This window comes from Anoplopoma fimbria, chromosome 3, assembly GCF_027596085.1.
Source record: "Anoplopoma fimbria isolate UVic2021 breed Golden Eagle Sablefish chromosome 3, Afim_UVic_2022, whole genome shotgun sequence".
In the NCBI taxonomy this organism is placed as follows: Eukaryota; Metazoa; Chordata; class Actinopteri; order Perciformes; family Anoplopomatidae; genus Anoplopoma; species Anoplopoma fimbria.
In genome coordinates this window covers 2,438,016-2,465,295 of record NC_072451.1, presented here as the reverse complement: position 1 = coordinate 2,465,295, position 27,280 = coordinate 2,438,016, and the positions used below count along the sequence as shown (strand labels likewise).

Below are 27,280 nucleotides of genomic sequence, written 5' to 3'. Positions count from 1 at the left end.
CATGAGAAAGAAATGTGGCTATAGTTTGTATTGTTTTTTTTTTTTTTTTTTTACAGTGGTATGTATTGCAGAAGCCTGGCTACATTCACTCATATTGTTAATTCAGCACACTGGTCTCTGTTTCTCATCCGAACCACATTTATATGTTGCAACATAAATCTCCAGCGTCTCCAAACAATAAGAAACCAGATTATCTTCTGTCTCTTCCAAAAAATAAAAAGAGAACAATTCCTTGTTGAGATGGAGTGTATTCAAAGTCCACCAAGCAAGCAGGTTGCAGGTGTTTATCAACAAATAACAGCCTTATTTAACAAATATGGTGTACGCATACATAAATCAGGAACATCTTACGCACAAAATATCAATATCAATATTTTCTTAACACGACCTTATGGGTTAAAGTCCTTGCTGGATGTCCTCTATTTGACCCTCACTTTTTGGACATATCCTACTTATGGATTGTTGTAACCATCATTCATCTCGGATATTGTATTTTTGTCATCGTTATTCCAGCTCGAACACTAACGTTGACATTACAGTTGTTTACTTAGTTGCTTTCCTCATGATAAACCTCTCCGCAAACATATTTCCTTGTGTAGAGAAATGGGGGCGTGGCAGTTTATATAATATAAAAACACATTTTGCATGTGCACATATTCAGAACATTTCTATCATATATTAGTGACAGAGGACCAATGTTAACAAGACAGTGTCATCTGTAAAAGGTCGACCATGTGGGATTTGGACGTGATCTTTTTGTCTAATTCTTTCTTTCTCTTTTCTCTCTCTCCGTCAGACGGTGAAGCAGATGTGGCCGTTCATCTGCCAGTTTGTGGACAAGCTGTTCAGAGAGACCATCGAGCCGGCGGTGAAGGCCGCCAACCCGCATCTCAGCACCTTCTGCTTCACCAAGATCGACATGGGCGACAAGGTGACGAGACAACGACACAATAAATCCAGTATTCCATCTGTTATTGATGGGGCAATTCAGAAACGTAGTTAGGTTAGCGGTTCTATTGATTTTAGATGTGACTATTTTATATATTTTGCTTGTATTTTAAGCTCCTTTTTAAATCTGTACAACAACGAACATATTCCAGAAAGCATTTATTTTCAATTTGTCATCTTGTCAATGTGTTTGTATATATTAATTGTTATCTTTATTACTATATTTCGATGTCATTATCATTGATATTTTTTTTTTGTGTTTTCTCTGCACTCAGGTCTCTCTTGTAAATGAGTTCTCAATCTCAATGTGACTCTCTGGTTAGATGAAGTGCATAGAATAGATTTTTAAAGTAACTTTTACTGAAACTAATGTTCATCAAACGTAAACCGAAGGCAACACAAGAAAATAACTTTGTGATAAACGGAAAGATGATCACATGAAATAACTCCTATGTGTTAAGAGTTCTTATATTGCTGTTTTTAAAGCACTTTTCCAAGTTGCAACAATAAAAAGCAAATAAAGAATATGAAATACTGTAGTAGGACTTGGAAAAATTTGTTTTTTTTATACAAAATGGGCTAAAACATGCAGAGTGATAATACAGCTGCAGATGGCTTCTGTCAGAGTGTAGGTGTTTAGATATTTTTTAGGTGTTTTTCCATTCCTGTTCACTTTTTCTTGCCTAAACCACCTACTCTACTGCTCACATCTTTAGAGCAGAGCATCACATGCTGGTAATAAACGGCTGATATGATTTCTTTTTACAGAGATTTACTCTTTTTGTTCATGTTTTGTGTTTCTGCAGCCGCTGAGAGTGAACGGGGTGAAAGTTTACACAGAGAACGTGGACAAGAGGCAGGTCATCATGGATCTTCAGATCAGGTAGACGACCTCTCACAGTCACAAAGTCTTTGCTTTAATACAGATAGCTTGACCTTTCTGTAGCACAACACTGGTCGTATTCTATATTTCTCTTACTTTCAACAATCCCCATGAAAAGACAAAAACCAACAATGACCTGATCCCGCTAGCAAGCAGCAATAGTAGTGCAGATGGTCTTAAATGCACTATTTAATCCTGTTTGAGTAACAATTGTTTAAAAAAACTGCTGTTGAAGGACTTTAATGAGCCTGTAAAGGAATTAAATAAAAAAACGTATATTCGGGGCTTGGTTTTGGTCTTTGACACTGAAGTTAAAGAACAAAACCTGCCTTGTCTTTTTAGAATAGAAGTATTTCTGCTGTTCTACAAAAAATAATAATAAGTGAAATAGATTTCACTTATTTATTTGGCTCTCATTAAAATAGAAATATATTTTTTTAAGCACGTATTCTTCATCAGAGCTGTTTTCTTCTGTTTGATTAGTACAGAGGCAAAACATAAATGTACATTTTATCTATTTACATTCTTCTTTCTTCCTTCTCTGTGACATTTTAACAATTAACTTGTTGTTGCATTTCTGTACTTTCAGTTTTGTCGGGAACACAGAGATCGACGTGGACATCAAGAAATTCTATTGCAGAGCTGGAATCAAAAGTATACAGGTACGACTGCAATGTTTTTATGCTGTGTCATGATGCAGCTTTGTTAGCCGAAGTCGCATAGAGCAAAGAGCAGCTCTATAGATATATATTCTATATTTGGTTTTGGGTTGTTGGTCGAAAAAAACGAGTTGTATGAAGAAGAACAATAAGGCTCTCTGCACTTGAGATGGACATTTTTTGTGCTATTTTCTGACATTTTTAAATGAATAATCAATAAACTGGAAAACAATTTCCTGATTACAAAAATAATAATGGTTTCAGCCTTATTTTGATTTCTTCACAAACTCCACCCTTCCATCTTTTTAAAGATGGATTTTTTGTGCAAACTATTTTTTCAGAAAAAGCTAAAATGAAGCTATAAAAATAATTCAAAATCAGGGTTGCAATTTATGAGTATATTCATCATTGATAATCTGCCAAATATGTATTTATTTCTAATTAATTAACTATTTAAATGCTTCTTTTTTAGATTTTAGGATTGTCAAAAAATGTTGATCACAAATTACTTGATTTGTCCGACCAACAGTCCAAAACTCAAAATATATTAAATCAACAATGATATAAAAGGGAACAGCAGCAACTCCTTTAGATGCTGCAACCAGCGAAATCTGTTGAAATCTTCCCTTTATAAATTATTTAAGTTATTATCAAAATAATTAATTTTCCTGAAATTGGCTGATACTGTTCATTAACTGCAAGAAATATATTATTTAAATAATAAAATAAATTAAAAAAAACACACAAATAAATAAATACATTTATCAGAAAAAATAAGAAAAAATTATCAAACATATTAATAGGAATTTATGAGTCTTTCGGACAAATGTTATTGATGTGCACCCTCATTCCTTGGACCATGACCTCCATATTAACCCCCTGACTTCCACAGAGACCCGTTTACATAATGTGTTGACACTGGGCTGATAAAGGAGACGTTATCCACTCGGCTGTTGGCTCAGCATCAGGCCATGTTTGCTGTTCAGAGATCAAAGAAAAGGGAGGGAGAGAAAGTGGGGGAGATTTACAGGGAGAGAGAAACGTCTGCGCGTTCGAGGCAAAGTCGATATTAACCTCTGATTTCTATAGCTGTGTGTCGACTTTTCATTGGCTGCAGAAGGAATAAGACGTTAACTCAAGAGCTTATTGTGAACGATGAGTCACGTTCTGGGAAGAGTTTTTAGAACTCTTTCCTTTTTCCTTCTTTTTTGAGTCACGTCAGCTTCTGAAAAGAGAGCTACTCCTTCTGGTTAGATGCACAAATAATCTGCTGCACACGATTTAGAAAAGCATCCTCCGAAGAGCAAGAGGGCGGTGGGGATAAACAAAACGAATCTATCTATTTTAAATCTTTTCCACTGCACCCAGTTTGATGAGCAAATTGTTGGTATTTGACTGCTCAGAGTGAGCCAGCACCAAATTTGGTGGTGCAGACGGGCAGTCTGCATTTCTGAGGTTTGAGTCACTGCAGCTCCTGAGAAAGAAAAAGGCTCTGTGAAACATTCACTTGCTTTTTTGGGACTAATCCTGTATGTTTGTCATTTCTGTTTAACTAACACAAGCTCTATTTTTTGCTCGAGGTCTTTCTGAAGCTCTCCACTAGTGGTCCTTGGCTCTTGGACAACTCTTCTGATAATTCTTTTCACTCCTCTGTCAGAAATCTTGCGAGGAGCAGCTGGTCGTGGCCGGTTTATGGTGAAATTATGTTCTTTCCACTTACAGATTATGGCCCCAACAGTGCTCACTGGAACATTCACAAGTTTAGAAATCCTTCTGTAACCAATGCCATCAGTATGTTCTGCAACAATAAGGTTGTGAAGGTCTTGAGAGAGCTCTTTGCTTTTACCCATCATGAGATGTTTCTTGTGTGACACCTTGGTAATGAGACACCTTTTTATAGGCCATCAGTTGGGACTGAACCAGCTGATATTAATTTGCACTGACAAGGGGCAGGATTGCTTTCTAATGACTGATAGATTTCAGCTGGTGTCTTGGCTTTCCATGCCTTTTTGCACCTCCCTTTCTTCATGTGTTCAATACTTTTTCCCTGTGTCTTTCCATTCTATTACACATAACTTAATTTCTGAACGTATGTGTTTGGTTTTATTTGTATTTATGGATTACTTGGGTTGTTACCGACATCTGGTGAAAATTTCATGTCAATAGCACATTTAGAAATATATTTACTGAGAAAAATGGTGACGTGTTCAATACTTATTTTCTGAATGAAGTTTATAAAGAATGAAGAACACAGACGTCCGTCAGTATCGGTCATTCCTCCTGTCTTCTGTTTTTCGGTCTGCTTTGTTTTAGCCGGCAGAGAAGTTTACAAAATAAAGCTTTTGGCTAATGGTAGATATAAAGGGCTTTTTCTAAGCTAAGGAAAACACAACAGTTCTTAGTTTCAGGTGATTATACACTGATTAAAACATAGTTATGAATATTATATTTAATATCTGCCATAACCCCCCCCTTAATATTACACACTGTCCCTTTAAAAAGGTCAATGTGTCCCAAACTGTCTACGAGGATAAAGCATCAAAAGGAAGATAAGACGATATTGCTCTAATAATGGTGTTCACAACAAGGAAAAGTGTAACGACATTTAGAACAGAAACAAAAATGTCCCCATGATCGGATTCAATTAAAAAAAGACAATAAGCATGACGATGTGTTTCCTCCGCCCAGCTTCATGGAACGGTGCGGGTGGTGATGGAGCCTCTGCTGGGGGACATGCCTCTGATCGGAGCCCTGTCCGTCTTTTTCCTCAAGAAACCGGTGAGTACCCTTTGACCTTTGACCTCGTCCTCTGACCGTGACTTCCACACGAGTATCTCCTCTGAAAAAATATTATTTTTTTTACTCTGCGCTGATATCTTAAGTTTTGAAACTACTGAATATTTTCATTCAATCAATCAATAGTAGATTAACTGATTTATGAAAATAAGAATATTTGCAGCCGTTGTTTTTTTACAAACTCCACCCTTCCATCCTTTTTTTTGTGCAAACAATTTTTCACTTTTTAAATAAATATTATACACAAAGGTAACATGGAGCTACAAAAGTATAGGGTTGCAAAATTATTATAATAATAATATTCATTTGTAATTGTTTCTTTTTATTTAATTAAATTAAATAATATTTATATAAAAAAAATTTAAATGAGAAAAGCTCCTTGTTTGAAATTTTAAAAGGCTGTGCAAACTGTGTAAAAAAAATAAATACAGTGTAATGCACTAAAATAATTAAAAAAGAGAGATTTTTTACAGAGTTAGTTCTAATAATGTCCTACAATAACCCCCCCACCCATCACTTGAGCATTGACATAACACTTCCTGGATTTACCCGAATATGAGTCAGCTGATTCTGTACGATTCTACCAAACCGCCCCCCCGGTTCCGGTCCTCCTTTATCAGAGCATTCCTTCTCTCTAACTGCTGGCTTCCTTCCTTTCTGCCTTGGCCCATTTTATCTCCCAGATTCAGCCTTTGATCCTGGTGCCCACTCAAAAAAAAACAAGATTCACTGTCCAAAGCCTCAAACAGAGATGCGTAGTTGTTCCCTCTCCTACAGAAATTGTGTCTTCAGTCTGAATAAGACATTTTAGAAGAAAGAGAATCAGTTACTTGTGTTTTTAATGTCTGTGTAGAGATAGAGATAGAGCACGCATGATCAAAAAAGATTGATTAATTATTTCTGGTTTTGGTCCCGATTAAGTTTTTTCCACAGAAATAGGTGTCAGTTTGTATCTTGTGCATCTGGGTGGAGTTCACTGATAAGCTGCTTTTCTCCCACAAAGAAGCTGTCATCATTATAAATCAGATAGAGGACGATTTGTTTATTGGCGTGCTGTAATGGAGATTTTCAAATCACTAAAAGTCATTGAATGTAGCATTTATAGCATTTTAGCAGCTGTTTCCGTACTACTGTTAAACACAGATGTGTATCAACATCATCATCATCATCATCAACATCATCATCATCATCATCATCAGCTATTATTCCAGTCGGAGCTGCAGTTACCTTTATTTATTTTCCTGTGATGTATGGAACAGCTAAAATGTAAGATTTTACAATTTAAATGGCTTTTTATTAAATAAACTAGAATATGGCTTGACCACTTTTCTAATAAATATAAATATCATCCTAGTTTTAATTCTAGTCTCAACCTCTTGGCACAGAAACCAATATTTTTTCCATTTCCGCCTGTTCTGTTTGTTGCATCTTACTGATTATTTGACAGTTTTACATCTGACATTTGCATTTTGCATCGTAATCTTTTAAGTTTGGCGAAGAACAGAAAGGTATTTGCCAATTTATGCTTGTTAACTTGACATAATTACATATTTACACATAACTTTAAGTAAATCAAATAAATTTAAGTGGGCACTTAAGCCATGCACTGTTTTAAGAGTTTAAAAGTATTGATTCAATTCAATTTAACAGCAGCAGATACAGAAATACATTTTGCAATATTGGGAACACCAATTAACGACTGTAATGTCAAATGTTAAACTGTTGAGTATTGTATTTATTATGATAGAAAGTGAATTTTTCTATGGAACATGGACTTTTCTTGAATCATGTTTAATATATAATGTAAATAATATATATTGTTTGGCCCACAATCAAAACGTTTTGCCAACACTTAAATTAAGGCGTTAGTTGTGTCATTTTTACATTTCAACTTGAATGCAGCTCCAGCTTCCTACATCTTCCCGACAACAATCTCATATTTTCTATGTCTTGAATGACGTCTGTTGTCCTGAGCTGACTGGTAACCACGGTGCATTGTTGTGGTTTATTGTTTTAGTGATGTCATTAGATTCACATACCAGTCGTTGTCACGGCTTTTCTCTGGTATGTTTTTCATCTGCTCATCTCACCGTCATGGCTGCCAGAAAGAATATGAGATCTGAACAGAGGAGGGTGCTTTCCCTTCTGAACTAAGAGGAAGACTAAGCTTCCAGTCCATGCTCTGGAACTTCACTTGTGCCAGGATTTGAACTTGCAACCCCTCTGGTTCCCATGCCAAGTCTGAACGCACTGTCTGAACATTTTGTTAACTGTTAAGTTGCCCGACAGCATGCCGGGTACAACCCACTTTCCCTAATTCTTGCCACCATGCTGGGTATAACTCGCTCTCCGAAACTCCCTTCAGTACATTCAAGAACAGATAAATTCATCACGAGACAAATTCATTAGGAATCGTTGATACGATTGACTTCAAACTTGGCGGTTGTATTGCCGAGGAACCAAGGAAGCACGTTGTCGAGTGTGAAGTTGTTAGGATGAGGGGTTCTCCATAAAGAGGCCAAGCAATGGGCCAAATACCAACCAGTTTTGAACTGCACTAGTAAGTAGAAAGAGTAGATTATACAACAGATATTCAACGGCAAACACTGAGACCAGTTTAGGTGATAAAGGGAATGAAATATGGTTAATAACATCTTTACAAGGGTTTCTAAGATTATCAAAAGCATAACCAAGGAGCCTTCAGAGAACCTCAGTACTCTGTGTTTTTTGCATTATGGCAAATTAAGTTTGTCGTTACTTTTCATGCCAAAGTTGAAAGCTTCATAATGAGCCGTTTTTTTAGTTTTTTTTTAAAGTGGCGGTCGTCATTTTCTGAGTTATGAGTTCTTCTTTGAAATACCCCACTTTGCCGCTTTCATTCTCTTCCTGTGCCAGCCCGACAGCACGGCATTGTGGTCCACCGCGATCTACATGTAGAGTGTTAACTAGGCCACAGAAAGACACAAACACACACTTCACTGTGCTGAACACACACGCGAACACGAATGTATGCTTTGCATTTAATGTAATATATCCATGCAAATGAACTAACACACAGACATGAGGATTAAAGGGGAACTAATGTCACACATCATGACCTGTTTACATGTCTTAGGCTTAGAACTGAAAACAGGAAGGAAAGATCTGATGTGAAGACAATATTTACTTACATAATGAAAAGTATAAGATCCAACATTTTAGGAGCTTTACTAAGGATTAAAAGTCAAGATATCTCGGTCTACGATGCACAGATGTGGACAGTTGTTTGGTTCATTTGTCTCTTCTAAGTCCCTGATGTGTTTCCTGTGGATTTGAACAATCACATCATTTTGTGCAATAAGCTGCCCCTCTAACTGCCTGTTTCTTTCCTTCTAAAATGTTTGATATCTGGTATAAATGTATATAAATGTTCAAGAAAAAGGTTATTTTTGGATGTCTACATAGTGCTTATTAGCCAGCTCATTAAAGAAAATGATGTTACTGTGTTGCAACAAGAATCAACCCAGTCGCCAGGAAATAATGTGGATTTGTTTGTTTCTGCAAGCTCTTTCCTCAACCAAAGAAATTCTTAGTCGACACGTGTACAATTCTTGCAAATTAGATGATTAAATCAAGTTTCTCCCCAAAGAATAAAAAAAGCACAACTTTAAATCTTGTTTTCTCCAGAAAGGTGCTTCTCGGTTTCTTGAGAATAAGTAACAAGCCATGAAAAACATAAAAAAAAGACTAATTGACCAAAGAAACTGTTGTTGATTAAGACCAAAACGACCTATGAGTCATCTAATCCACTGTGTTTGTGCAACGAGGTCGGAGCAAGTGACGTAGTATGCGGAGCAACATTTATTAAAAGTCACGTGGTGTAATAAGGAGAGTAATAAGGTTTTCTTATTAAAGAGAAATTAAGTCAAAATGTAGGTCAGCAGGTCAATGATATGCTCTACAAATCCACTATTATTTAATGTGATTTAATGATTTTAACTGGTTGATGGGTATTGTTTGTTAGTTATTGTTGTTATTTACACACAGTTCTTTCCTTTGAGTCTGTGTGTTTACATCTTCTCTCTACATATGCAGAGAATTTTCGGCAGTTTCATGCGTCACTTTTCCTCATCGCTCCTCATCTTCTTTAGCTGTGAAAAGGGTTTCCAGCTCTTGACATTTTAATCCTCTTTCATAACCTTTTTCAAGTCTGCGGTCGCTCTTAATCCTCAATATACTGACTCACACACACTCACTCCTTCTCTCTCTGGCTTCTTCATACACAGAAACTGTGCTGACATCACTTCATTCCACCTTAAATCCACTTATCCATATATATATATATATATATATATATATATATATATATATATATATATATATATATATATTAACCTTGACAGCTGGCACGCGGCTCAACTTCCTTTTTAAATAACTGGTGGTATATGGAGCTGGGTGTCTTCTCGACACGAGTCTGGATATTGTCTGGTGAAAATAAAACCGTACAGTTTGTGTGATGATGACGACCTGCTGTCATCCAGACTAATCCCTATTTAAAAAAAATAAGGATTAATTCCCCCCAAAACTCTGACAATAAGCAAGCAGTAAACCTTCTTTATGAGCACTACGGCCATGTTTCTCTACAGTCTTTGCTGCTGCTAGAACGCCAAGCTGTAGATAATTTATGACACTACAACTGCCATGTTTCTGCTACGACCACTACTGTTAGTAAGACTTTTACTGCCGTTACATTCGCTTTATCACCTCTGCTAGCTTTGATGCTACTGATGCTAATGTAGCTGCTAGCGCTGCCCACTTCTTTAGCTGCTTCTGCTGTTGGGCAGTAGGATTTAATGCCATAAGGCCCTTGTCATAATCAGACATTGTGGATTAACCATTCCCGCATTAAAATGTCTAGAAACATCGTGACTTTTGTTATATGTTGTTGAGTTGTTGATTACATTATCGCAGATGTTTCCAACAATTTTTCGAACCTGAGATATTTGTAATTTTGATCAGCGTTTTGGTTGTCTGCCAGAAGCTGACATAAATGGACTTTTTATGAACAACACACCTAAAATATTCAATTTACTATGATGTTAGAAATCAAACATTCACATGCTTGGTGCTATCTATCCATTTAACGATCCGTCCTTCTATCCTTCTATCCATCCATCAATCGTTCCATCCATCTATCCTTCAATTTATCCTTCCATCCTTCTATCCTTCCATCAATCCTTCCATCCTTCTATCCATCCATCCATCATCTATCCTTTCATCCATCCATCCATCCATCTATCCTTCCTTTCTTCCTTCCATCAATCCTTCCTTGTTTCCTTCCTTCCATTATCCTTCCATCTTCCTTCCATCCATCCTTCTATCCATCCATCCATCCTTCCATCTGTCTATCCATCCATCCTTCTATCCATCCATCCATCCATCTATCCTTCAAACTATCCATCCATCCATCTATCCTTCAAACTATCCATCATCCTTCTATCCTTACATCCTTCTATCCTTTCATCTATCCTTCCATCCCTCCATCCATCTGTCCTCCAATCTATTCCTGCATATATTCTTCAAACTAGCCATGCATCCATCAACCTACATTCAGATATTACAGTACCAATACTACTCCCTCTACTTCTACTACACCTCTTACTACTTTAACCATTGCTTCCTGTGTCGTTGCTACTATTAGCACCAGTTTGAACTAGTAATGCAGCAGCAGTAGAACATCAGGGTGTGTCCGGTATGTGTGCTGTGATGAAACCCTTGTTTTATCACTGCGGTGGCAGTTTGGAGGTTCCTGACTGACAGAATGTTAAATATGTGACTTTCTCTTCATAGTCCGGCTCCTCAGGTAACCCAGTTGTATAGCGAGGAGTCTATAAACCTCGTAACTGGGTCAGAAAACCAGGTTAAGCTCCTCCACTCTGGAAATGAGAGTCCTGACTCCTGACTGTAGGGAACGTGTTTCTGCCTGCAGTGTCTGGTTTCATCAACATCTGAGCACTTCATTTTTGTTTCAATGCCAACAAATTCATTAGGGTATGCAGCACCTCCTATAAGGGTTATTATTACTTATACTATTACTGTTCTGTCTGTACTGAGAGGTCTGAAAGGTCAATATCAACAGTTTTTCTTGAATAATTGAAATGGTGAAAGCTGTGTAGTGGTGAGTCTGGCATTTTAAAGACCACAATCACAATCTAATTTATGGGATTGTGGTAATATGTCTGCATTCTTTAATTATCTTCTCTGTCAAGCCATGCCATGAGGTTATGGAGTATTTGGTAATGTGCAATAACATCACAAATAAGGAGAATTTTTTGTGAGAACTAACAGATGGAACTTTCTAAATGATTGAAAAGCAAACGTGTGCATAAACTGCCTCATTTGTGCAAAAGATGATTCCTCAGATTTGTGGTTGTAGCTTTTTATTTCTGCAGCTTTAACTTCATCCACAAACTATAATAAAGATACAAACCTTTATTTACTGATTGGGGAACAGAACACTTTATGAACCTTCTGTCATAGGACCGCCTGTAGATTCAGAATTTTGAATTTGGACAGATTAATATAAATATAATGTACATCTTTTTTTCCACACCGACTTAACTCTGTAGCCTCCCACAGCGGTTCACTGCAGATATATTAGGTTTAAGGTATCTTTACCTTTTCAATGTTGATTTTGTGCCCTGCTCATCACTACTAGTCTTTACTTTTATTGTGTTTAAGCTTTAGTTTTAACCTAATTTGTCATTTAAATCGTATTAATGTGTTCAAAATTCTGTTGTGAAGAGAAAATATATTCTTGTTCTTATTTTTGTTGTTTCCATTTACAGTATATCTGCATATTAGTAAGGAAACATTTTAATGTATTTATACATTTATTTTTCACACGTTAAATATTCTACTTATTGCATATCTCAATTCTTTAGTAAGAACATTTAAAGTTACTACGAGAAGCTTTTATTTTGTGTTGATTCTGGCGGTCCATGTGGACAATGGCATTAGTGTTTCCGAGCACCAGATTCCCTTTAAAAAAAACCTCTAATTTTACTGCAGCAGGGTCTGACAGCTTTTCCTTTCTTCCCAAGTGATTCACTTACTGAACAAGGACTCCACCTCAGCGACATGCATTTAAATCAATATTAGGAAATCCATTTTACTGCAGTTAACGCTCTGTTTACTGTCGGCCTCGCTTGTTTCTCATTAACTGTGGACTTCTTTGCATAATGTTAGATTATTTTTGTGTTGATGAAAAACAGTTTTTATACATTTTGTCTTCTATTTTAAACTCACTCCTTATCTACTGTTTATTTGTTAATGTAATGTCATTTCCGCATACTTCCTGTTTGTATGAAGGCTAACCCAATCTGCCCGTCTCTATTGATTATCGGGTCGATTGAATTAAGAGTCCGACTCCTCAGCTCTGCTGACTCATGACGACAACAGTGAGGAGCTGATAATGTGTAGAAGAAGAAGAAGAAACATCAGAGAGCAGTTTAGTTTCACAGAGATCCTTCCATACCAACACTTTTGTTTTATTGTCAATGTTGCTCGTTACATTTATTATGTGAAGGAAATTAAAGAGATTTTCCTCAAATCATGTTGAGAGTTTGACTGATTGGAGCTTTTGAATCAAACAAACTGCCAATGATTAGTTACTTTATTCATATTTTTGACTCTTTTAATGCCAGATTACCCAAAAAATAATCCTTCTTACAGTCAATTAAAACAATTTTTTCATCAGCATAAAATATCAAAGAAGCTAAGCTGCTGTCAGAGACATTTCTATCATTTAATAGAAAGAACACGTTCAATTTCCTCTCAAAAATCCTCGTACGTGCAAATATATACGTGTTTCCTGACAAAATTGAAACCCTCCCAAAAAACTCCCCACTGTCTCTGAAAAAATGTGAATATTGTTTAAGAATTTCTGTAAATCTTTCCCACATTTTTATCTGATCTGTCAAGTGAACCAAAGTTACGTTTGCTTTTTATTATCAGGACCAGATTAGAACAGATTCGATCATGTTTTATCCTGTAAACCGCTCTCGTCTTTTATTAAAAATCATATTTGTTCTGTCTTTCAGTTGTTGGACATCAATTGGACGGGACTCACAAACATGCTGGACATTCCTGGTGTCAAGTAAGTAACTGTGTGTGTGTGTGTGTGTGTGTGTGCGCGTGTGTGTGTGTGTGTGTGTGTGTGTGTGTGTGTGTGTGTGTGTGTGTGTGTGTTGTGTGTGTGGTTGTCTGTTGTGTCTCCATGTGGACAGTGTACGTCCTGTGTTTGGATCTCAGTGTGTTTCAGCCTCATATTAGACCAGATGAAAACATTGTTATGGTTTAACTGAACTCTACTTTCCAATGCAAAACGCTGGTCGCATTACGACGGCGCTGAGATGAGTTCAGACTGGATGAATTCAAATTCCTCATTCAAATGAAACACAGTGAGAGCTCACAGCGCCACCACTGGTCTCATTTGCAGAACTGAAGTTGTTTTTTAAACAGTTTTCCACAGTGATCTTTTTTTGCTTGTAACGTTATAGACAATATTAATTTTAGATAAAAAAAGAGGCATCTCTATTCCTTTAAATTCTGCAGAAAGTCTGCAGTGTCATCGGCATTCTTCTTAAACCACGCATGTTCTTTTTTTGTTATTAATTCTTTATTAGAACACAGATAAACAAAAGTGAATAAATAAAAAAGTTAAATTATATTTATATATTGATAAAATGATATAAAAAGGGGAGGATCCAACTCAACTGTAAATATATATATATATTAATATAAATATATATATATATATATATATAATATAATATATATATACAATAATTGTGAGCCATTTTTCAGACATTAACTTTGTTACTGGTGTGCCTTGTTCACTGGAATATATATAGATATATAGATAGAAATACCTGCTGATATTTCACTTCAAATCATTTGGAATTTTGCTTGTACTTCAGCGGTTAAAAGAGGGAAAGCTATATTTTTAGTCCTCGTCTGAAAATATATCACATGTGAACCCTTAACAGACAGAAACCAAAAACATAAGAAGCACTCGGAGCTTTTTGCAGAAGAAGAACGATGGTCCGGTTCGGTTTAATGACAGAATGAAGCGGGTGCTTCGTCTTGTGGAGAGATGATTCCCAGTGGACACGCAGCCACAGAGCCGACCATCAGTCTCTCAGGCTCTGAAACCATTACTTTAACCACCGGATCACAGAACGGATTATGACCTTTATATTTCCCCACTAAGTGTCGGTATTTATAGTGACATGATTATGAAAAGGAGAGCCGCTGCAGACGGAGATGTGAAAGAAACATTTCCACACGGAACTTCTTTTAAGTTGTGCATCAACCTCGAGTAAGACACTGCAGCAACATTAAATAATACAGAAAAATACAATCTGACATATGTATTGTCTTTGTAAATTACAAGTCAAATGCAATGCATGATGGGATTGTGAGCTAAAAGCACTGTACATCCCATTGACGATGCCTTTATGGTTCCAAATTGAGTTTTTTGGAGCTGAAGTGAAACCAGAACCTGTTCCAGAATTTAAAATCTGTCATTTAATTATCATTTTTATTTTTTTTTGCACTTTTTAATCCTTAAAGATCATACATACAACATGAAAAACAAAGTGTGAAACACAACCTTTAGGCGGTGACCCTCCCGTCCTGCAGAGCACTTTGTTACCACTCTTTCCTGCTGGTTTACTGTTTGTTTTTTAGCAGAGAAAACTCTCTGCGGTTTGCAAAAGACTCCGCCCTGTGAAATGTAGCTTTCCTTGTTCGACGAGTTTTTGTGAAAGCACTAAAGTGTGTGTGTGTGTGTATCTGTGTGTGTGTGTGTGTGTGTGTGTGTGTGTGTGTGTGTGTGTGTGTGTGTGTGTGTGTGTGTGTGTGTGTGTGTGTGTGTGTGTGTGTGTGTGTGTGTGTTCGTTTATGTGTGTGTGTGGCCCCACCCTCCTCACTCGCTTCCTGTGTGAGGGCCCTCACGTCTTCCTCAGTTTTCCCGTGAAGCAGCAGAGAAACATGAGGTCACACGTTTGTTTTTCCGTGAGTCAGCAGACCAGGATTCAGCTTAACTCCACTTTGCCTAAAATCTATTCTGAAAACTGATCCAGGACCAGCTCTTTAAAGGGGGACTTTATTTCTGCAGTGAAATGTGTTGCAGATGTGTTTTAATGCTGGTTGCTGCTGCCCTCTAGAGGAAATGAGGGGGAACTACAGGGGAGTGTTGTTTATAATTCATAGTGCATAATGTACACACTGTATAAACAAGAGGAAGGACAACATTTAATATGCAGTTAATATTATTTAAATTCACATTAGCTAAAAACAAGGTGGTCTGGATTTTATTCTTTGTTCAGTTAAAGTGGAAAGAGTTGGAAAACTACTTGTTGATGTCTCTCTTCTTGTTCAGACAAAAAAACTTTTTTTTAAATGATCAATTCACCCTAATAAAACTAAAACAAATATATTATCTCATTCAGCCTCTGGTGATAATTCGTTGGCATGCATTTGCCCAGATTTTAAAGATTTAAGCCTGTGAAAATTTCAACAGAAGTACATTTTTCTTTTCTTCTATTGCTCATTGATTCATCATCTAAATAATCCACTCTGTCATCAGTTTTTCATTGGAACCAAATCGAAATTAAGGTCTGTAAAAAAACAACGATTATTTTTTAATTAATAATGTCAGAAACTAGTGAAAAAATCGTATTATTTTCACAGGACGTCCTCAAATCTACTTGTTTTCTTTAAACAGTCAAAATAATCTGTTTAATATCATGCATGATTAAAAAAAGCATCACATTCTGCCAATGTTTGGTAGCTTTATTCAAAACCATCTGTCTTTAATTAGACTTTAATTATGTTTCTTTAGTTATTTTCTTTTGTCATCAGTGAAACATGTGGGAAAGAAAAGTTTTTAAAAAGGACTAAAGATGAGTTTTAATTTCAAGGAACACTTAAATAAATGAGCCTAACCAAAAAAAATATATATTATCTGCCAAAAGTATTATTTTAACCAGGTTTCATTCAATTTAAACTTGCAAAACTTTTGTTTTTTACCTGTTCTTCAGTCATTAACGAAAAAAATAAATACAATTTTCCTCTCTGGGCTTCCGTAGAAATGTGATTCTGCAGGTAAAGCAAAAAAAAAAAAAAAAAAAACTGCTGATGACGACCAGGACGAGAGATTAAAATGCTTTCCACAATTATAATGGATAATAATATTTTTAAATAATGGTTGATAGGAAGTCAAAGCTGGTAGAAACAACTATAGTTTTTATTCCGTTGTCTCTCTGGCTCTTATTGTGTAGTAATGGCATATGAATATAAAAGGTCACCCTATTATATGAATTCTGTTTTGATGTTATAAAGTTTTTCATTATGATTATCGTTCTCCTTCCTCTCGGTCTCTCCTCCTCCTCCTCCTCCTCCTCTTCCTCCGTCTCTCTCAGTGGTTTGTGTGATAACATCATCCAGGACATCATCTACAGTCAGATGGTTCTTCCAAACCGCATCACCATCCCTCTGGTCCAGGAGAGCCAGCTGGCCCAGCTCCGCTTCCCCATGCCCAAGGTAACACACACACACACACACACACACACACACACACACACACACACACACACACACACACACACACACACACACACACACACACACACACACACACACACAGTAATCACTTATAGTTTTGAATATGCAATAAGGGAATAAAATAAATATAATTTGCATGAAATTGGTATGAATTTGTTTTTCTGGTTTCAGTTTCTCAAATGTGCAGCTTTTTCTGCTTCCCACTGTTTTAAATAATTTAAACATGAACACAAATAATAGAACCTGTTATATTAATCATTCTGTATTTGCACCATTACACTAGTTTATTATTGTTAATTACCATTTACAAAAACAGTCTGACTTAGATAGCTATTGTATATTGTTGTTCCTCGTTGTGTTGTTTATATTTATATACTATATATATATATATGTATGTATATGTATGTATATGTATTATATATATATATATATATATATATATATATACACCCATAAAAACAAGGAACAAAAACATTTTATTTATTTATTTTTAGTGTTGTTTCACCTTATTGTTTATTCTTTGTATGTAAAATGAGAGTAAAATAGGCGGAGTCAAATACCTGGTGTGTACTCATGCCTGATTCTGAATCTGAAACAATCACCTGTTGCATATTTAGTTATTGATAAAAAAAACCATAACAGACATAACTAACATAAACTAAAATGTACCTTAAACCAGAACCTACATGGAGTGTTTTAACTGTCAAATTTAAAGGCCCAAAATATTTGCAAAGTTAAATTTTAGTAAGAAATTAGAGCAGTCATCTTTAATTATATATGAGAGCTGCTTGAAAATCGTTAACAAAAATACTTTACTCAACTCTTACAGGACTAAAGTTTTAATCAAAAGAGTGACGACTAACTTATATCAGCATCTCTCAACTCCATGCTCTTGTGGCTAAAAACACCAGTGATGTAATTTCCATTCATTACATTACATTACATTACAGTCATTTAGCAGACGCTTTTATCCAAAGCGACTTACAGGAAGTGTATTCAACATAGGTATTCAAGAGAACTACTAGTCACCAGAAGTCATAAGTGCATCTCCTTTATTAAACAAGCATCTAAGAGCAGAAACCAGAGCAAAAGTATAGTGCAGAGGCAGATTACTACGAAAACAATAATTGCAACAGACTAATCCGAATATAGTAAGTGCTACCAGTGCATTCAGGTTTGGTTTCTATTGCCGGATATTGGATTTAAAGGTGCAAAATGTCCTCTTTTTTCACCTATATATGGTTTCAAGTTGTACTTATTTTTGTGCTAAAACCTCACTTTTCCATAAACTCTAAAATTTTAAGTGATTTCCGAGATGTTTCTTTCCCCTCCCTCCTCATTCTGGTCCGGCCTCCTCTTACACTCTCTGTTTGTGGTCCGTGTCCTCAGGGCGTCTTGAGGATCCACTTCCTCGAGGCCCAGGACCTGCTGGGCAAAGACAAGTTCCTCGGAGGGCTGATCAAAGGCAAGTCGGACCCGTACGGGTTCATCAAGATCGGGACCCAGGTCTTCCAGAGCAAAGTCATCCACGAGACCGTCAACCCCAAGTGGAACGAGGTGTACGAGGTGAGGGTCTGACGGAGTCCGTAGAGCACCTCATCAATGAGAGTCTTATATTCTATCTTTTTATATCAATCTTATAGTAAAGTGGCAGCAATTAAATGTGTGTTTCTCATTTAAATGTGTTTATTTGTAAAAAAAAAAAATTCAGGCCTTGATCTACGATAACACGGCACAGAATCTGGAGATTGAGCTGTTTGATGAAGACACTGATAAAGACGACTTCCTGGGAAGGTACGGCTTCTGTTTACATGATAAACTCTACAACTTTATTGCCAGAACCTATGACAAACAGTACATGTCATTTGTAATATTTTAGATGACTTTAAAAGCCTTTTAATGAATAATTTAGGCAAAAAAACTGCCAAAGGTTTCGTGTTTATCGAACTATCTCCTCCTCAGATGTTCTCAGTTTTTCTGTCTACTAACGATGGCTAAAATAATCGATAAATTGGTAATCTTTCAAGTCATACATTCAAAAAAATTGCTAAATAATCCCCCTTTTTCTGTGTTAGAAATTTAATATTTTTTGGTTTTTGACTGTTGCTCGGACAAGACGAAACATTTAAAGATGTTATTTTTGGCTCGGGGGACTTTACTCTACATTTTGATTAATTAGGTGCTGGAAAAAAATATTAATTTATATTAAAGATTATTTTCAGTCTGAGTTTAATGAGAGCAGCGTTTAGTGCGATGACTCCGCCTCGCTCAGTGAAACGTTTTGTGACTTTGTTTTCCAGTCTGGCCATCGACATGGCCGAGCTCGAGAAGGAACAGAAGGTCGATGAGGTAAACTTCGTCTCCTCCTCTGAAAGTTTTTGTATTCTATATTAATTTCCACTCATTTACAACGGTGATGTAAGTTCAGCATAATATGTTTCCCACCAAATCTAGGTTCCTTGTTTGTTACATTTTTTTTTTTGCTTCCTTCTGACTTTTTTCCCTTCAATTTTTTTTAAATGACCACCATTTGCAGAATTTATATATAATATGAAAAAAGATTATTGCTTACATTATATAAAAATAAATGACATACAGTATTGGGTTTCAAATAAGTTATTTTATCAAATTAAAATTAATGTAAGAAATACAAAAAGAGATGAAATAGAGATAATTAGTAAAAGACGCACTTTATATAACTTGAATCCCTTTAAATAATGAATAAATCTGTTAATTTGAATATATAGTCAGACATTTGTGTGTGTGTGTGTATAAATATATACATAAACACACATCTAAATATTGTCTTAATATTGTTTTTCTTATTAAAAGAAGGGAAACATTTACCAATATGAATTATGCATCACATAAAATAGTAAATGGACAATAAATTGTATTTTCTGGTTCTCATTTTCACAAAACAAAATGATAAGGATAATTGATAACTGATAAGGAAGTTAACAATCTGCAGTTGTCTTTAAGGATGCTTGCATGTATAAACAATCTTTTATTTTAAACAGTTATTGCATCATAATCTTTAGAAAAATCACTTTTGTTAAGTATTTCTGCAAAGCGCATCACTCTGTTGTGCCACGAGGAAAAAGACACTAAATAAAATAAATACATAATAATAATACCATAAATAACAATAAATACTGGATGCATAAATCATTGCTGTGTTGTGACCATCGGTGGTTAAGAGCAGCAGAAACAGTTTGTTTGTATCTGTGAAATAGAAAATGACTGAAGCACCATGAAGAACTCTGGTGTCGATATTAACAGTGAGCGTTTCTTTGTCTGCAGTGGTTCGTGATCGAGGACGTGGCTACAGGAAAGCTGCACCTTAAACTGGAGTGGTTATCTCTGCTGCCCAGACCGGACAAGCTGGACCAGGTACAGAACCGCTGCTCAATTCATACAATTAAATACATCTTGAACTCACCAAAAATCTAATCGGCATCTCTTTCTCCGTCCTCTCAGGCTCTGATGAGCATCAAAGCCGATCGCGGTCAAGCCAACGACGGCCTGTCGGCGGCGCTGCTCGTCGTCTTCCTGGATTCAGCCAGAAACCTGCCGGTAAGTTGATCTGGTCCAACTTCTCAGAGTGCACACCTGCAGAAATGATTTCCCAGTTTACTCTTAGAGGCAACAGATATAACAAATATAGATATTTATTGAGCCCAGCTGAAGAAAAACAAGGATTTATAGATGCTTCTGTTGGGGAAAGATGAAGACCTGTGGAGGCTGACGTTTACGAGCCGATAAAAATATATTTAAACAGAATTATGAGACAGGACAAGTAAACATTTTGATGCATTTTCTCATATTTTGTTTATTTATAATGTATAAAAACATATATTATGAAAAGATTATTGTTACATACAAATACAGTATAAGGTTTAAAAAATATTTTCTCATCTTTTATTTATTCATAATATATAGAATACGTTATAAAGAGAATATTGCCCACATTACATACAAATACAGTACGTTTATTAAAAACAATGTTTTTAATAATATATTCTCATATTTTATTTATTTATAATTATAAAAATATATTATAAATAGATTAATGCCTACATTAAATACAAATACAGTATAACTTTTTAAATAATGTGTACTATTGTGATGATTTTTCCGATCTTTCAAACTATCTATACCTCCTAACTATCAAATGAAAGATATGGGGTAAAAAGGAAAAGATATTATATTATTATAATATTATTTTATTCAGGTTTTTTTCTATTTTCTTGCATTAATTGGAGCTGTAGCTTGTTACCAGTAATATATTTCTGGTGCTCCAGCTTGTTTTAAAACAAACATTCTTGGGAACAGTAAAGTTTTTGCCCTCCAGGTTTTGCTCGTTGGTTCCAGTTAACGCCTTAGTGTTCATCTCAGTCCTTCGCCTTCATCTTCGTGTCTGAACTTCTTTTCTGTTCTTCAACCTTCTCAGCTTAAAGGTGCAGTAGAGAAAAGACTTAGAATAATAGGGAATTTGGTTACAATAGTTCTCTATTAGTATTGTTTCAGTTCAAAGTTAAAAGTTATTATTATGTTTTTGTTTTTGAGTTCTTCTGGCTTCAAATTTTGCACTTTAGCTTTTTTAAATTTCCATTTCAATCCATTAAAACCATAATTTCTTTGCTACGGTGAAAAATCTTCTATTTATTAGTATAAATGCTTTTTTTTACAGTTATTTTGTTTGGTTTTGGTTGAAGGTATTTGGGATGAACTTTTTGAAAGTCACTATCTATTTTTTCTTCCTTTTTTGGCAAGAATTGTGGCTGATTCTGTTTATAAAAAAACATTTACTCAGCAGCAGTGGTCTCATTTATTTCTGATAGCTGAACTTCCACAGCACCTTTAAGTCTATTTATCCTCACACAGTTTTTTTTTACTATAAAGAACTCTTATCTGTTAGTGTTTGAACTCTGTAGTGCAGACCTCACCTTCCTCTTCTCAGCCTCCTCCTCCTCTTCTTCTTCTTCCTCACCTCCTCCCCCTCTGAAGAGCGTCTTCGAGGGGAACTTGGGCTCTGGCTACTTAAAGGAGAGGCGGGCGGCGGGCCTTGTGTTTTGCGAGAACACCGCCTCTCTCTATAGGAGCTTATTTGTGAGTCCGCTGGCTGTTTTCTGCATCCTAGATGCTCAAGGTCCTTTTGGTTACGTTTGCTTGTGTTTGGTTTAAAAAAAAAAAAAAAAAAAAAAAAAAAAAAAAAAAAAAAAAAAAAGGTTTGAACTGTTTGCCTGATGAGCATGAATCCTGACTAGTGCATGAGAATTCATTAATATCATCTTTTGTTATTTGTTGGATTTTGACTGATAAGGAAGCGGAGAAACATGACAGAAAAACCAACAGTGAAGGTTTATGTTTTGAGGACTTTCAAAAAGCATCCTTCCTCTGCTGATCTTCATTGTTTCCACTGATTTGGTTTCATCAGATTGGTTATTTTCTGGAGAGAAAGAAGCTGTGTTGATGGTGTTCTGCCTGAATACCGACACAGATTACAATTTAGCAAAGCAAAGGAGTTTTAAAAGGGTTAAACAATCAATTCTGCTCTATGTTTGGTATTATAAAAAGGGCAGGTCTTTGTTTATGTTCTGTAAGTGTTTCATAGGACGAAAAGAAGTATTTCAGGTATTTCTAAAGTATTGTAATGTGTAAGTTAGAGGCGTGGACATTTCTAGAAAAAACAAAAACGTGTGCATTGATGCAAGGATGGAACATAATTGGCAGTTTGGGAATGTTAACAAGCCTACATGGAAAATAATGGACCCTACCATTATTTTCTAATTAACACATTTTATTGTGTTTCAAATAACTGCAATTGATTTTTTATTTCAAAGAAAAAAGTTGTAAAGTATCACTAACCTTTGGGAAGTAACTTTCCTCCCTTGCGTTGAAGTGTGGGTGAACGTTGCATTAATTGATGAAAAAGTAGCTGAGTGCATAATGCAGTTATTTAGAAAATTACGGTTACGAAACGTTGAGCTGGAATCCTGCTTATTTTAACGATTTTTCCGTTGACGAAAACTCTTGAAGCTTTAGTTTCATCTTAGTCAAAGAAAATGTGAATTTTTGTCTATTGAGAAACATTTTTACGTTAAGTCTTTTTAGTATTATGTATCGGTTTATAATATTTTATTCTGGTTTTTATCACAAAACTGCAAACTGCTTCAATACATTAAATCCTTAAAAAAAATGCTGAGTTAAAAAAAAATAAAGATATTGTTAGTTTTCGTTCTTTACATTCTTCTACATTCTTTGAGAACTATTTTTACTAAGTTGTTTAAGTTTATTTTGAGAGGAAGGAATGCCTTTTGGATCAGTCTGAGAGCAGGGAGATTGAATTCTTTGTGGATTGCTTTCCCTCCATCCTTCCTCCATAAACTCATTGTGTGTAAACAGATTTTCCCCATCAGTCTCCCGTGTGGTTGTTCAACCCAAACCTGCCAGCAGGGGGCAGCACACCGGTCACCGCTACGTGACAAACTGAAGGAAATTATATTGGATTGATTTTAAAAGAATGCACAAACCTTTTGACAGTAAAATGGCATTAAAACTCTAATACGTAATGCAGTTCTCATAGTTGGCCACAGGTGTCACTGATGAGTTAATGTCCCTCTAATCCACCTGCGTACGCCGGTAACGCACCAACCAGTAGAGAATTGTGACATATTACAATATTATTATTACAATAATTAGATTTTCCTGCAGTTCATGTGAAGACATACTTTGTATTGTAGGTCAACATGTCACATGAGTCACAGGACTCTGTTTACTGATTGGCTGTGGATATTCTGCAAAAAAATTAAAGGGACACATCACCCTAAACTGAAAAACAAATATTTTCGGACTTCGCTGTAGTGCTGTTTATCCATCCAGATTGTTTTGGTGTGAGTTGCCATGGTACTCATCACGGCACTTCACCAATACTTGTTGTGTTCACACCATTACTTTTCAACAAGTCTGTGTATTGTTTAAAAGTCAGAACCATGTTAGATCAGAGGTGAACAGGAGGGAAGAAACAATGAAGTTCCGTACAATTTAATTAGAAATATTCACATTTTAAAAAGACCAGGTTTTATGTGTCATTTTACAGTTTTTCATAAACAATTTTAACCGTGAGGTCACACTTGTCTTTTCATTCATACTTATATACATTGACTTGGCGTACGTACCTTCGTGTGTCCAGGTGTGATAGTAAAGATGAAAACACCAGTGTGACCATGGTGACAATTGTCCGACACCAGAGGTTGTACTTATTTAGTTGCCCCAAGTTTTTGATTCATTGCAATCAGCAAAACATGGTGAAACACTACATAGTTTTTATATTGTTGGTTGTAACATCAATGTATTTCATACCAATATAAATATAGTAATGTCATCCAATCATCACCACCACATAAAACCATCTCATTGTCTTTTTGTTCATAATGATTTCTTTCCTCTAATCTTCATTTAATCTCTCTCCATTTTAATTAATCAATGACTCCCATCTAATGCTGTTGTATTTAAACTAGAGTCCAACCAATATGTTTTAAGTTCGGTTTAAAGCAGATATTTTTTTATTTGCATATATATAAAGCAAAGTTTTAAAAAAAGTATGTTTTGCATGCTTCAGATTTTTGATATTTTAAAGTAATTCAATTTCCAGTTTTCTAAAAGTACTCTTGTCTTCAAGTTTTTGTTAACTGAAATTTTTTCAATAGACGATAAACCAAAAAAAGATCAACGTTTGCAATCATTGTTGGATTATATCGCAATTGGATGTTTTTTAACTTTAAAAATTTGATATAAATATCGTCTTCAAGATTCCAGTATTGGTTGGACTCTCGTTTATTTTTAATTGGGGAATGACATTAACCATGTGATCATCCATGTTGTCTCTCTGTCTGTCTGTCACATCGTTTGGTGATACCGGCGGCCCTGGTGTGTTCTTGTCTTTCTCCTCATCCTCCCTGCATGCCCCTCTTCCCCCTAATAACCTACTGGTGTGTGTTTGTTTGTGTGTGCTGTTTCCTCTCTCCTGACTTGTCCCTGGGGGAAAATCAAAGCGCAATCCGTTAGAGTTCAACCAAGCGGGGCTGAGGAAGTCCTCGGTCAGTAAGGCCATCAAGGTAACGACACGGTGACGAAGCACTCCCATAAACGCTCTGACACCGAGGAGGGAAACACTGGAACACTACTTTTACAGGCTCATATACTCACACATTCAACTTGTATAAAAGTATGTGGAAGAAAAAGTATTATTCCAAAAAACAGTTAAGCTCTTCCACATCAAACCTTTTCTTTACGGAGCTGGCTTTGACATGTAGACACAGAAAAGAGACGAACACAAACTGTTGACACAAAGAACACCATTGTCTTAAATATCATCGCATGCTATAGCAGTAAGATTTCCTTTCATTGGGACGAAGAAGCCTTGACCAGACTAGGAAAAAAAGCCCCAGAAGAAAACTACACAAGTGTCACTACACCTTTGGCCATAAAGTGTACTTTGTAGATTAAAGGCAGCACAGAGATTAAGTCTAATTCTGAATTGTGGTAGTTTATCATGGATTAGGTCCTATCGTGGCTTTTGTTGTTGTTGTTGTTGTTGTTGCAAAAAGCAGCATTGCCATAGATGCCTTTTACCTTAACTGAATTTAAACATTTATGTATAATTGTAGTATTAACTATTCAGGTGCACTCAGCAGAGGGCAGCTCTCCGCCAGGTGTGTCTAGAACGACCACCGCTGTATTGTGTGATTGAATGAATAGAACCCACAACTGGCTAAACCTCCATCTAGACCCTAATGGGTAGAAAGGCGTCATCAACCACTATTCATCGAAACTAAAACACAAGTGGTGATGTATGCAGGCAAACGACTTGTGGTCTTTGTATAAGACACTTCATACAAAATTGCCAAAACCAAAATGAAACTCATCAAGATGTCTGCCAGCGTAGAAGCGGCTGAATAGCAGCGATGTACTCAGCAGTAAGTGTACTGGTAGCTCAGTTGGCTGTTAGCCAAACACACAGCTGTGTTATCACTACTTTTAAAACAAAAAACATATTTGTAATTGGTTGGTGCTTTTATTGTGAAAAGCATATGACTTGAAGACACATTAAAACACTTTTAGAAAAGCTTTCTTATTAAAGAGCTAACAGCACCAACAAATATTTACATTTTCCTCACAGCTATGTTTACAATTTTAAACATGACTATGAAAACGTTTGAAACAGTGTTTTACAATAAAATAGAAATATCAGGGAGTGAAATTTCAAGTTAAGCTGTTACTGGAAGTGACAGCATAACATACTGGCTGCTATTGTGAAATTATTAACAAACTCCACTAATCATGTCTGATTACTAAAACTGTGCACTGTGTTTAACAATGTGTGTTGTAAATAACAACATTGTTTGTCATAATTACATTTACACTCAGCTTTTTGGATTCAGACACTTTTAACTGATCCGTTGGGTTTTCCAGACTTCTTGTTTTGTCGCCGTAGAGACGTTTACCTGATGAACTCTCCTTTCCATTAAAAGTTACACATTTCGGCCATCAAGTGCTGAAATGTTCCATGTAGCTCTGGGTAGTCTGGTATCATGGTAAAGATGTGATATCACATGCCCAATGCATATTTTGAAGGTTAAAAACATAAAGCACAGGCATGTTTAGATGTCTTTTTGTGATTAATGGCATGTTTACTTGTATATTTAACATAGAAAAAGTTGCTAGAACAGCTAAATATTGACCAAATCAATAGTTTTATCCCCATTAACATCATTGCATAATTTTTATAGGAATTTGTTACTGATTGTGCTCTAAAGAACCAACTGTCAGCCTTGATAGCAGCTTCTAAATCATGTTTTTCCTCTTCTGCAGTCTGGTAAAAAAGTGACCAGTGATCCCAATCCACTCGTCCAGTTCACAGTGGGACACAAGTCTTTCGAGAGCAAGGTAAGACCAAAACACTGTCCGTGTTCATACCCACAATTCATTCTGTAAAATGAATTGTGAATGAAATATGAATTGATGAATGAAATATGAATTGATGAATTATGAATTTTCTCAAAAACATCAGAGCTATGTAACTCCAAAGTACCGTAAAACATTTTGGGAAGTTCTGTTGTTTTCTTTTTTTCCAAGGATGAGATGATAAGATGGATATGAATCTTACGTCTGTGCATTAAGTACACAGCAGGTGTCAGGAAGTTCTTAGCTTAGCTTAGCATAAACACTTGAAACAGGGCTGCAAAATTCTTTAAAAACAAAGTATTTAACATCAATAATGTGAGTAATAAAACCACAAATTTTCATAGTTTATGAATTTGACTTGATCAAAGATAAAATCCGTTAATCCGTGAACTTTTCAAACGTATAAATGCATCTT

The 27,280-nt window shown here is 35.8% G+C and overlaps 1 protein-coding gene across 2 annotated transcripts in view; it reads left to right on the top strand.

The window, feature by feature from the left end:
* esyt2a (extended synaptotagmin-like protein 2a) overlaps positions 1-27,280 on the top strand; it is a 46,054-nt gene that overhangs the window by 14,074 nt on the left and 4,700 nt on the right. Inside the window, exons 4-16 of one of the 2 annotated variants that reach the window (XM_054624209.1) lie at positions 797-931; positions 1,755-1,831; positions 2,421-2,493; positions 5,179-5,268; positions 13,368-13,423; positions 16,755-16,875; positions 18,286-18,462; positions 18,608-18,690; positions 19,197-19,245; positions 20,200-20,289; positions 20,377-20,472; positions 24,954-25,016; positions 26,773-26,847. In XM_054624209.1, the coding sequence (XP_054480184.1) occupies positions 797-931; positions 1,755-1,831; positions 2,421-2,493; positions 5,179-5,268; positions 13,368-13,423; positions 16,755-16,875; positions 18,286-18,462; positions 18,608-18,690; positions 19,197-19,245; positions 20,200-20,289; positions 20,377-20,472; positions 24,954-25,016; positions 26,773-26,847 (1,185 nt within the window). The remainder of the gene's footprint in view (positions 1-796; positions 932-1,754; positions 1,832-2,420; positions 2,494-5,178; positions 5,269-13,367; positions 13,424-16,754; positions 16,876-18,285; positions 18,463-18,607; positions 18,691-19,196; positions 19,246-20,199; positions 20,290-20,376; positions 20,473-24,953; positions 25,017-26,772; positions 26,848-27,280) is intronic. The other variant, XM_054624215.1, reaches the window with a different exon arrangement.